At 41.0% G+C, this 12582-nt stretch overlaps 1 protein-coding gene across 10 annotated transcripts in view; it reads right to left on the bottom strand.

Moving 5' to 3' along the window:
- Positions 1–9404: 9404 nt before the first annotated feature.
- PAX8 (paired box 8) overlaps positions 9405–12582 on the bottom strand; it is a 154783-nt gene continuing 151605 nt past the window's right edge. For all 10 annotated transcript variants that reach the window (XM_033949357.1, XM_033949359.1, XM_033949361.1 and 7 more), the window contains one exon: positions 9405–11336. In XM_033949357.1, coding sequence (XP_033805248.1) covers positions 11260–11336 — 77 coding nt within the window. In that variant the 3' untranslated portion in view covers positions 9405–11259. The remainder of the gene's footprint in view (positions 11337–12582) is intronic.

Raw genomic sequence — 12582 nt, 5'->3', positions numbered from 1 at the left:
GACACCCATGCCCCCTACCAATGGAAGCCCCACCCCACGCCAGGTGCCACTCCCTGAACTAACTCCTATCTTCCCCGCAAAAGGCAGGAGGGATGCCCACTTCCTCCTGCCACTGAATGCTACACCGAACCTCCCTCCACCTCCTACCACGATCCCCCCCAAGTACCTTTGTGTGAAGAGAGCAGGAAGGAGGCTTGATCCCTCCAGCTCCGAGACCTGCTGATCCAAAATGTCAGGCCTTCCCCTCCATCATGTGATACACGGGGAGGAGCCTAAGGCCCTGACTGACTCGGACACCTAAGGACCTGTCCCTTGGGAGGGGCCTTAGGTGTCTGAGCCAATCAGGGCCTTAGGCTCATCCCCAAGCATCACATGATGCACCGAGTAGGAGAAGCCCACCATTTTGGATTGGTGGGCCATGGAGCAGGAGGGACTGAGCCTCCCTCCTGCTCTCTTCACACAAAGGTGCTAGGGGTGGGAGTTTGAGGGAGCATCCATTGGCAGGAGGGAGTGAGCATCTCTCATGCCTATTTTGGGGTGGGAAGGGGGGAGGATAGGGGATGGTTTGGGGGGTGGCGCCTGGCACTAGGGGGCTTCCATTGGCAGGAGAGAGAGGGCTTCCTTCCTGCCAATTTTTTCTCACATGGGGGAGCATCCTTCTTGCCAATTTTCACTGGTGCAGTGGGGGGGGGGGTCAGTCCTCAGTGCCAATTAATTGGAGAGACATCGGAGAGGGCTGTCATCGGTGGAGGGATGCTTTATTTTTGGGTTTTTTTTTAATGGGGCAGATATTATGCATGTGTAATACACACACAACATCTTTGCCCATTAAAAAAAAAAGGAAAAAAAATGTTTTATGCCCTGAACGGCTGAGTGGCAGGAGGCTGCTTCAGTGCTTCTCCTGCCGGCTTTGCGCATGTGTGAGAGTCGCTCTCACAGTGATCAATCAGATGGGAGAGACAGGGATTATGACAAACCTCCATGCAAATCATTTCCACGCAAACGTTTTAGTGCATCTTTTTAAATTGGCCAAAAATCAGATCGGATCGGACCCACGCGGTCTGTCCAGCTCTCTTCAGTGTGAACCGCCTAGAAGTCTCACGACTATGGCGGTATAGAAGAATAAAGTTATTATTATTATTATTATTACCGTTCCTGTTTAGTGCATCTAGCTCTTAGCCAGTTAGGGAATGACTGGTTAGTAGAAATATTCAATGATACCACCCAGTTACATATCACTAAATATTGGTGGCCGGCTCAGGTTAAACCCTTTTGAATATCAACCCTGTATAGTTTTTTTTGTTTGTTTTGCAATACAGGAAAAATCTTTTTAAAAGGGATGTTGAACACAGAGTGTAACTGCTGAGCTCTGATATTGATGAGTAGAATTGCCATGCTGAACCAATCCTAGTTTGGGCCATTGTATGACTTAGTTATTATTCTGGTTCCAGTTTCCAAGGTAAAGTAGGATTATGTCTCCCACATGCAGCTGACAAAAAAAAAAAGAAAAAGACCAGGTCTGGATCAACCTCTCCAGTTTGGTTTGAGGGATCAGACTGTCCTAGTAGTGATGTCATTCTGCAGCGAGCTCAAGAGGCCATATATAAATGTCTGGTACCCAAAGAGACCATATTGGAACTAGTAATGATTTTGCCACAGTAATTGACACGGAAAAGGTTGAAATCTTGGAAATAGCTATGTGTAGCTGCCTGCTGGGAAGGGAAATCGTGTGTGAAATGGAGAACTCTGTATCTATAATGCATGTGATGTCTGTCTCTGACTACAAAAGCTTTTTAACTATAAGGTTTTAAGATGCAAATTAGGTACTAAATGCAGACAGATTTTAAGCATTTTGGTTAGTGGACCCTCTCCCCTTTTCCCAACCTCTTCTCTACCCCGCACAACACTGTGTATCGTAAGAGCTATTGAGTTAAAACTAAAGGGAATGTAATTCTATTATACAGTGCAATGAATGTGCACCAAATGTAGATGGGTAGAACATTGCAGTGCTCTAGAATTAGTGAAGATCAGGGTTGTCCAATGTCAGCCCTTGAGGGCCGCAATCCAGTCGGATTTTCAGGATTTCCCCAATGAATTTGCATATGATCTGTTTGCATGTACTGCTTCCATTGTATGCAAATAGATCTCATGCATATTCATGCTTGTCTGTCACTTCCATTATATATGCAAATCTCTCTCATGCATATTCATTAGGGCTAACCTGAAAACTCGATTGGCCTGGTGAATTTTTGTAAAGATTTTTTAAAAATTATTTTAGCTTTGCTTCCGGTTATTTAACAAATGGCACAGAAGCTATTTGAGTATCAAAGATAAGTAATGGTCTGCTGGTACTCTTCAAATTACAGGGTGGTCTACTTTATGAAGTTGTAGATATATAATATGAAATAAGCTAAAATAATTTTTAAAAAATTTACAAAATGAAATAAAAAACTGATGATTTAATTATCTAATATTCAGGTTTTTTGGCCAATGATTACATGGTGGAGCATAATTACTAATGGTGACTACGCTGATAGCACTAGTCGGTAATACGACTTGCGTAGTGCTCCTTATTCTGAGGTCTTTTTCCTGAAATTGAGATCAATTGCAGCGGTTTTTGTAATGCCGTAGATAGACTATAGACTTCCCTGTTCAAGTGGATTGTTCATTACTGAATGTTTAGGGATCTCCAAGCCCCACCAATTAAAAGCTATCAAAATATCTCCTGCCATGTACCTTTAAAGAGCCAATCTTCGGTGGCAGCAAGCAGTGTGACTGATACACACTTCTCACACTAGTCCCATAGCCTTCCTTCTGATGTACTCTGCCTATGTAGAAACAGGAAGTTGTGTCAGAAGGAAGACTTTGGGGCCAGCGTGAGCAGAGAGTATCAGTCATGCTATTCGCTGCTGGCAAAGATTGGCTCTCTAAAAGATATGTTGTGGAAGCAGTGGGCTTGAAACACCAGAGTGTCGGGTGGGGTCAGATTACTCAGGTAGAAGAAGGAGAGATCTTCCCACCCAAAACTGGCTACACCCCTGTGGCAAAGTGGGTGGAGTGGAGAGAAGAGGGCACTTGGATAGGTCTCACAGTGCAGAGCTATGGTACTGCTAAAACCCGTTTCATCTGCACAATGTACTTCCTGTCATCTGTGGCCTCCTTTCAGTTCTTCACAGTTAACGTTCATTTGTAAATTAGATCATGGCCATTGATAGGACATATGGGAAATGCAGCCATTTTAGAGCCTCACTAAAAGTGACCTTAGTGTGTGGGAAACCCACATGCTAAAAATAGCACAGTCCACTTTTTAGTAAAAGGGCCCATAAATTTGATGAATAACTTGTAACCCCAAATCATGCCTCACATGCTTGAATTTCACTTTAAAAGACATTATTGCCCATCTTTGCTTACACCCTGTGCTGTCTATTAAAATGTTTTATTGCATATTGTGTTGACATTGTAATGTAGTGTACTAAGCCATACATTGTATTCTAATTTGAAGATTTTTCCTGCTGTAATTGTCTATTGTTTATATTTTACTTATTCTTGTTGTATCCACCTTGAGTAAATTCCTTCAAGAAAGCTGTTCTGCTCCCATTTTATATGTATAAGAACTAGTATAAGTGTTTATACTAAGATGTATGAGTCAAGTGTGCTCTGTGGACTTAAATTCACAGAGAGTTTTGCTTCTCCCAGAGTGCTAGGCTGCAACCACAGAGCTTAAGCTGGCCTCCTTTCTTGTTCAGTCTGAGAGAGAACAGTTGCCATATTTTGTAAGACCACATGGCTGTATGAGAACCTGAGTTTAACATTGTTCTCTTACCAGGTTTTTATTTATTTATTTCTAACAATTTAACAATCTAAGTCTGGAGAACAGTGTTATTTCCACAAGGTGTGGACACAATCCCAGATCCCTTTTTGGATAGGAAAGCTGGTAGAATGAGAAGATTCTATGACAGAGTTGAGCTGCCTTGAAGTCATCAATTATGAGTGTTTATTCTTTACTTCATGTTATTAAAGAAAGTTGGTCAAGAACTACAGAGTTTGGCTGATAACATTGAGATTACAGAAGTAAGGGTTAACTGAATAGGAGCTTCTTACAATTGCCAATATAACTCAGAGGAGTCCTCGCTTTTAGTACAAAACCTGAGAAAATTCATGGTAAAGACTGTAAAGTAAAGCTTTAGCAGTGCAGTGAGATTTAGTCAGCACAAAGGTAGTAAGTGAATCCTAATAAATACATTTGTGCTTTTCTGAACTTTCTGAACTCTGTTATTACTTCTATGACTTCCAGTGGGAGGCCATTCCATGCATGTACTGCTTTTCCTGTGAAGATATACTTTATGATATATCCTATTTGAGTCTGATATGATGATCTCTCATTTTAGAAATTCCTTTCTCTGAAGAAGGTTTGCTTCAGTGCATTCTTACTATCTTCCAGGGATTTAGCACAATCATACCCCTAAACTCTCCCCTCTTTTTTAGACCTTAGAGATTTAGTTCCTAGACTCTCATTTCATAGCATTTTTAGTGCAGATTTTATTGATAGTCCTTCTCTGGACTGCCTCCCGATTTTTAAGACCTACCCTTTAAATTTTAGATAGTATGCCTTTCTCAAAATCTACACATGGAAGTCACCATTTAAATCAACATATTCCTGCCCCCTAGAGGAAAAATCCAGTAGATGAGGTGCAGCAGTAGTTTAAGCTGCTTTCTGCATGTAGAGGAAGGATCAATTTTACAAACGTACACATTTAACAAATACATAAGGAAAGCACCAAAGCTTATGTGTGTGTGCTATCACTTACACCTATAAATTCTACAGTAGCAGCCTAGTGGTGACACATACACCTGTATGGCTGCCAGTTTGCAAACCTAGACATTTATCTCCTTATTCCCAACAAGAAATGCAATGTCATGCATATGGGCTGCAAAAACCAGAGGGAATGGCGCAGTTTAGGGGTGAAGAACTTTTGTGCCCAAAAGAGGAGCAGGACTTGGGTGTGATAGTATGTGATGATCTAAAGGTAGCCAAACATGTTGAAAAGGTGATGGTGAAAGTTTCAAGGATGCTAGGGTACATAAGGAGAGGTATGGTCGGTAGGAGAAAACAGGTATTGATGCCCCTGTATAAGACTTTGGTGAAACCTCATTTAGAATATTGTGTACATTTCTGGGGACTGCACCCTCAAAAAGATATTAACAAGATAGAGTCGGTCTACAGGTCTTCATCATAAGGTGTTTGGGGACAGACTTAAAGATCTCAATATGTATACTTGGAGGAAAGGCAGGAGATATGATAGAGATGTTTAAATACCTACATGGCATACAAGATGTGCACGAGGCAAGACTCATTTGAAAGGAAGCTCCAGAATGAGAGGGCATAGGATGAAGTTAAGAGGTGATAGGTTCAGGAGTACGGTAAAGAAGTTCTTTTTACAGAAAAGTTGATAGACATGTGAATAGTCTCCAAGTACAGGTGGTGGAGACCAAGACTTTATCTGAATACAGGTCAGGTACAGGTGACCTCATAAGGAGAGGAGGAGATAGTGGATGCTGCGGATGTGCAGATTGGATGGGCCATTTGACCTTTATCTGCTATCATGTTTCTATGTTTCTAACATACCCTCCTCACAATTATCAGCCCCTCCCAATAACATAAGAACATAAGAATTGCCATACTGGTATAGACTGAAGGTCCATTAAGCCCAGCATCCTGTTTCCAACAGTGGCCAACCCTGGTCCTCAGTACCTAGCTAGATCCCAAGTAGCAAAACAGATTCTATGCTGCTTATCCTAGGCATAAGCAGTGGATTTCCCCATGCCTATAATGGCCTATGGACTTCTCTTTTAGGAAATTATCCAAACCTTTTTTAAACCCCACTAGGTTAACTGATTTCACCACATTCTTCGGCAATGAATTCCAGAGTTTAATTACACGTGGTGTGAAGAAATATTTTCTCTGGTTTCTTTTTATCTACTACTTAGTAGCTTCATCGCATGTCCCCTAGTCCTAGTATTTTTGGAAAGAGTGAACAAGCGATTCACAGCTACCCTTTCCACTCCACTCATTATTTTATAGACCTCTATCATATCACTCCTGAGCCGTCTCTTCCCAAGCTGAAGAGCCCTAGCTGCTTTAGCCTCTCTTCATAGGGAAGTCATCGCATCCCTTTTATAATTTTTGTCACCCTTCTTGACCTTCTCTAACTCCACTATATCTTGCACACAGTATTCAAGGTGTGGCCGTACTATGGAGCGATATAAGGGCATTATAACATTTTCATCTTTTTTTTTTCATTCCTTTCCTGATAATTCCTAATATTCTATTTGCTTTCTTAGCAGCCACTGCACATTGAGCTGAGGGTTTCAATGTATCCTCAACAATGATACCTATATCCTTTTCCTGGGCAGTGACTCCTAACACAGAATCTTCACATTTAACACCCCTCCCTGAACCAGACCTCTCTCAATTAACAGGCCTTCCTGATCTGATTCTCCCATCTCTGGTCAATACCCCGTCCAGAGCCACGCCTCTCCCCATACCAGACCAGCTATTCCAAACCTTCCCACCCCTCAGACAGTCCCTGATCCTCCATTCACTTGTTGATAATATCTCTCGTTCCTTTCTGTATAGTTTTACAATGATTTGGAATGAAATTCCTAGTTATATTAGAACTCTTTTCTATCTCTAGATTGTTCATAAATTAATGAAAACAATGCTTTTTCAACAGTTTGGGGGAAATAGTACTGAGTGTTAATTGTTTTCTGTTTAGTAAGTCACATTAGTTAAACTGATTCCCCATTTATTGAAATCTTATGTAAACCAAGTTAAGCCTCTACTTCAGGAGATGATATGGTATATAAATCTAAGGATTAGATTAGATTAGCCTAGGGGTTGGAGATGGGAGCAGTCTCCCTTCTTTCCTGTCCCAGCACAAAAATGATGCCCTTGCCCTGGCAGCAGAACCACGAGACAACCAATAGGATCAACCTACCATATAAGGACCTGCTAATTGAGAAATTCTGATTCAAGGGGGAGGCTGATAATTAGGGAGGGTGTTGTATGATGTGAAGGGGAAAGGATGCTGATCATGGGAGGAGAACAATATCATGATAACATGCCAGTTTGGGCAGGAGACAGGTGCAGCTTAGCCTGAAATGGAAAACTGGTGTAAAATTTTGGTGGGGAATAAATATGTAAAATTCTGTCCCACCTTGATCCCACACAGTCTATGACCCCTATTTGCCTAAACTTGGATAAGACATACCATTGGTAAATATTAGCCTGTCTAAAATGGGGTTTTACATAAGCATGCTTTATACATGTGTTTGCGCTAGTCTTTATATGTTTATGTGCTTCTAAAATTATGGACCTCACTATCAGAGTATGATAGTTATAAATATAAATATGATAGCTATCAAGAGAAAGGAAGCCTTAGGGTCTTCCTTATGTGAGGAGAGGGGATTAATCTGTTCACTGAATCTTTTAGAGGTTTCTCTATTGCCTCTGATGTCATGGCAGTGGGGAGATTGTCATGCACACTGTGTGGACTCCTCATGCTGCCTAGAGCAGAAAGCTACTATTGGCTCTTAGAGCAGAGAGCTACTATTGGCTCTTAGAGCAGAGAGCTACCAACCATTGGCTCTTTTGAAAGAGAGTTTTTTCTTGATAAACAGTGTACAAAGGTCTCAGAGCATAGTTGCCAGGTCAGCAGTTTGCTTGCCCAGTTGGGCTGATTTGGAATGCTGGTTGCGGAAAAATTTGAGTAGCTGGAGGTTGCAGTTTTTTGGGCTGGTTTTAGATTTTTGTGCTGTAATTTGGGCTGCATCATGGCACGGTTTTCTCAAGTCGGCTTGACATTCAGCAAATCAGCACTTGGTGCTCAGTTGCTCGCTCTCTCTCTCTCTCTCTCCACAGCCAATCATAATCAGACCCTAGCCTTCTCCGAGCTGTTCCTATCTCTAATGCTGTCAACACTCAATAGCCAGGCAGCACATAAACTGCACTATTGGGAAAGAGAAAGGCAGCCCAGGAAGTGCACTTTGAGAGAAAGAGACAGGGACATGCAGCATGTGATATGCACATTGAGAAAGCCCAGGAATTGCACATTGAGACAGAGCAGGGACAGGCAGGTCACAATGAAAGAAAGAGACAGGCAGCACATGTAGATTGTGGAAAAGAGAAACACAACAAAGAGACAAAGTTCTCAGCCCATCCAACAAAGTTGGGGCAGTCTCCATTGAGGGCTATCTGTTGGAAAAATAATGAATGAAAAAGGTAGAAACTCGCTGGACTAAGTGTATAGCCCTCGATGAAGACTATCCCAAATGAAGTTAGTTGGGCTGAGAACTTTTCAGCAGCCCCTCATATATTGGGCTGTTTTGGGGCTGCTTTTTCAAGGTAATTGGGTGCGATTATAAAAAAGTATCAGGCAACACTGGTTGGTGTGAGAAGGGAAAGCAAGTACAGTAGTTGGAGTCAGAACGGGGAAGGGAGTAGGGAGAAACAGTTTGTCTCTCTCTGGTTAATAGTTTTGTGGGAGCTGGGAGAGAATTTCTCTAAGCAGCTGGCTACTTCTGTACATAGCTCCGGGGATCAGTTTCCCAGAACCCTGAATATACTGGTAAAAGGGGAATTTTTATTTGTACTATTTACTCTCCTTTTACCTGATAGTGTCTTTCTGGCCTGCCTCCTGTGTACCTAACCAGCCACAGGGTACCATAGGAGGCCGGGGGCTACACTTACAATCCACCCAGACTTCATAGGCTGTAGGACTGTCTGAAATAGTCTCTTAATATTACTTCATGAGTCTTTCTCAGCTCAGATTGTCAATACTGACAGCCAAGCATAGAAGGCTGAATAGGCAGAGAATGGGCTTTTCTTCTCGTTAACATAATTACTTTCTAGAGTCGCAGCACATTATTTGTCACTGAAATATTTGTCATTTCTGACCATAAAATGAGTATTTGAAAATATTGCCCCAGGAACGACCTCATAAGGCACCCATAATTTAGGAATGCCACAAACTGGTGGCACCATATACATCAGCTTAGGGTTATCCTTCAACTGAAGTTTCTTAGTTTACCATGTTATAAATGAGCCTAATTCTGGAAGAAGGCAGAACAGTGCCAAAATACCATTGCTTTTAGGGAAAGTACTCTTGAGACAGCAGCTACTTTATGACTGAAAGCATTGAGGGGCAACCTGCTACTCTGCGTTTCAACGCTGATTTAGATAAGTGGTCAATTTGTCTATTTTGGGAATTTTAAATTGGGTGACTGAATAATATTTCTTGAAGTTAATTCATGATTCTGTTAGATACATTTTTGAGGGATTAAAACATTTTTTAGAGCAGATGAATTAACCCTATAACCAGTATTAATGAATTAAAATTTTCATATACAAGTAAAAACAAAAATAAATTTAAGTTAAAAGTTAAACACAAAACTTTAAAATATTAAAAATTTGAGGATCTCTATAGAAGTTCAACTTGCCATTTTTTGTGGTTGTTCCCCTTTTTTTGGGTGGACTCATTTGTTCTTGCCAACTGAATGTTGATTCCAGGTCATCAGTCAAATTGAGCCAGTCCTGATTTTACCACACTATCTACGGGCTCTTCATCCTGCTCTTCTTAGAGAAATGTTTTATAACCCTACTGTGGTCCATGTACGAGAAAGAACAGTTGGCCAAAGCTTTGCCAAACTCTGTTACTCTGTTCCACATCCCTTCAAGACCCAGTAAAATCGCTGTGGATAGATCTTTTTTTTAGTACAGTGATCAAAGCACTGCATGTGTTGTAGATTAAGGACAGAAAAAGAATCCAATTTCATCTAAATCTGAATTTTCAAAACATTTAAAACCCCAAGATTGTTTTATTGCAGGTTTCACATTCTTTAAAGCACTGAAAAGGAAGTGGAGGCAATTCAATGTGGTGGAAAATTAAAAAAAAAAAAAAGTTCCTTCATATATCCCCACATAATCACTGGGAGTGATTGGATCAACTTCCCCTTCCCTAATTCCTTTACAATATTTATATAATTAATATATGCATTTGTGTATACACATACACAAGCTCTATGAAACCTGATTGGACCTATATACAGTAGCACACACTTTTAGATATGCCTGGTTTGGTTATCACCATAGCTGGTCATTTCAAGTTACACTAGAGAAGGTCACATTTGTAACCGTATATTCTTCAAACACAGATCTTTATAGTGAGTCAGAAACAGAGGTTCAGGAGACAAATTATAGGCAAAAGACATGATTCCTTGCAGGATCTCTGGAGTTTTAGAAAGGATAGAGCTTCCTGGAAACCGTGCATCCTTCTCAGCCACTGGAGCACATCATAGGCAAGTCCTCCATAAAGAGACATGCATCTGCCTTGCCAACCCCAGGAAGAAGGGGACTTTTTGACAACAAAACAGGATGAGAACTAATTCACTATATGGTCAAGTGGGAAATCCAACATGGATTATTGCCTGGATTATGTTAGTCAGGCCTAGCCTTAGGACCAGTTTGCCCTTGGTTAACACAATAGGCTTAAAATAGAAGAGAGAATTCTGAGGTAGGGCAGCAATCCATCAAAAGCAATTTCGAACAGCATTTTTAGCATGTGAGGCAGGTGTTCAAAAGCCATGTCCAAAAGTTCCATTCCAGAGTAATGCATTGTATAAGGGGACTAAAATATTTGGCTCGCCCTCCAAAAGCAGAAGACTTGGCTACCTTTCTTTGATTACATCATGGAAATGAAGAATTTCATTAACCTTTCCCTAATTCCCTTTTAATGTTTTTTTCAGGCTTAACTAAAATAAAAAGTGATAAAACTGTTTTGATAATGAGAAGCTGGTCGCATCAGTCTATGCATTCAACTGAGAAATGTAGTCTTGACTGATTGCATTGTGTTGCCTTCCAAGCCAAAAAAAACCCATTTGTGAGAAGTCCATTCCCATCCTGATAAATAACTGAGTTATCAGGTCTTAGAGCATTAAGTCTCACTTTTGATTGCTGCAGGAAGTACTACAGGTGTGTGTTTTGGATTCATAAAGTTTTAAATAAAGTTTCCTCTTGTTTTAGTAGTCTCCAAGGACATTGTTGCCATTACCAAGATCATCGTGTTTTTCATGTTTCACGCAGTGACTTTGTTTTATATGGTGTGTAATAAATAAAGATTCATTTATTTAAAATTCCTTAGGCCTGTCTCAGCCTGACTTCAACTTTGCTCTGTGCAGTTGCTCCCGTGGTTTCCCTGGTAACTACAGGTGATCGTAGGCAGCAGCTGCGGTAGGAGGTGCAGTGGCTCTTGAGGTTGAGCTGTAGTAGAACGGAGAACCTGGGAATTGAGTAACAAAACATATTATCTTAACTAGTCTTAATGACATCTGCAACGCGCTAGTTAATAAGTTAATAATCTTGCAAGATTAATCAAGACGCAACCGTGCTCATTTTGTCTTCCCTATTAACTGGAAGTGTTTGCTCAGTTTCTTAGTAACATCCTTGTCTATCCTTCTTTTAAGTGTTTTAGACACACATTATTAGCTCTGATATTCATTCATCTGTGCATTCAGAAATGTTACTACCGTGTTTCCCTGAAAATAAGACAGTGTCTTATATTCATTTGGTACCCAAAAAAGGCACTAGGTCTTATTTTCGGGGTATGCACATGACCATCTCTCCCTTCCTCTCTACACCAATTCTTCCTCTTTCCTTTCTCTCCCCCACATGTGCAGCATCTTTCTTCCCCTCCCATCCCCCTGTGCAGCAGAAGTTTGCCCAGCTTCTATCCTTCCCAACCATCCCTCGTACAGCCTTGCCCAGCTTCTATCCTTCCCATCAGTAACGCGGCAGAGTGAAATCCCTGACAGACAAGGCCAAGCAGCCTGTTTAGAGTGCTGCCAGCCCGACACTGCTTCAGTTGAAGGTAGGGCTCGCTCACAGTCAGTGGGGAGGGAAGCATGGAGGGTCAGCAGGGGTTCAGCTGTGTGTGTGTGGGGGGGCTGTTGTGGCGGAGGGGGGCGAGTTAAACAATTGCCGGGACTAGGGCTTATTTTTGGGGTAGGGCTTATATTAAGACCTACCCCGAAAATGATGCTAGAGCTTATTTTCGGGGTTGGTCTTATTTTCAGGGGAACACGGTAGCAGCTCAAACTAATGTTTATGCCAAATGCAATAAATTGTACATTTCCATGCTTTCCCATGTTTGCGTACATCTTTTTGAATTCACATTATTTGCATACAAGTTGCTTAATTCATTCGGCACAAATGAATTTTTAATGTGCGTGTGTTAGGAAAAGTGTGTTGAAGATTTTGCACATTAGGAAGTGGCTCTGGAACTCAACACGCATTTCTAATGCTTTGCCTATCATATCGTATTACAACAAAATTGGCTGTATTCCAGGGATTACATATATCAAATAACCACAAATACCCCAGATTTTTTTCAAAATTTTAACTTTTAACTTTTTTTTCAGTTCCTCAGTAGACTCATTCATAATTTTTTTTGTTATGGCAAACACTTATCCAAACAATTGCGCTCTTCATTAGATCATTTTTTTGCTTTTTATATATTCATATTTTCC

The sequence above is a fragment of the Geotrypetes seraphini genome, chromosome 6 (assembly GCF_902459505.1).
Source record: "Geotrypetes seraphini chromosome 6, aGeoSer1.1, whole genome shotgun sequence".
In the NCBI taxonomy this organism is placed as follows: Eukaryota; Metazoa; Chordata; class Amphibia; order Gymnophiona; family Dermophiidae; genus Geotrypetes; species Geotrypetes seraphini.
Note: the sequence above shows the minus strand (reverse complement) of the source record. Positions and strands in the feature narration are given on the sequence as shown.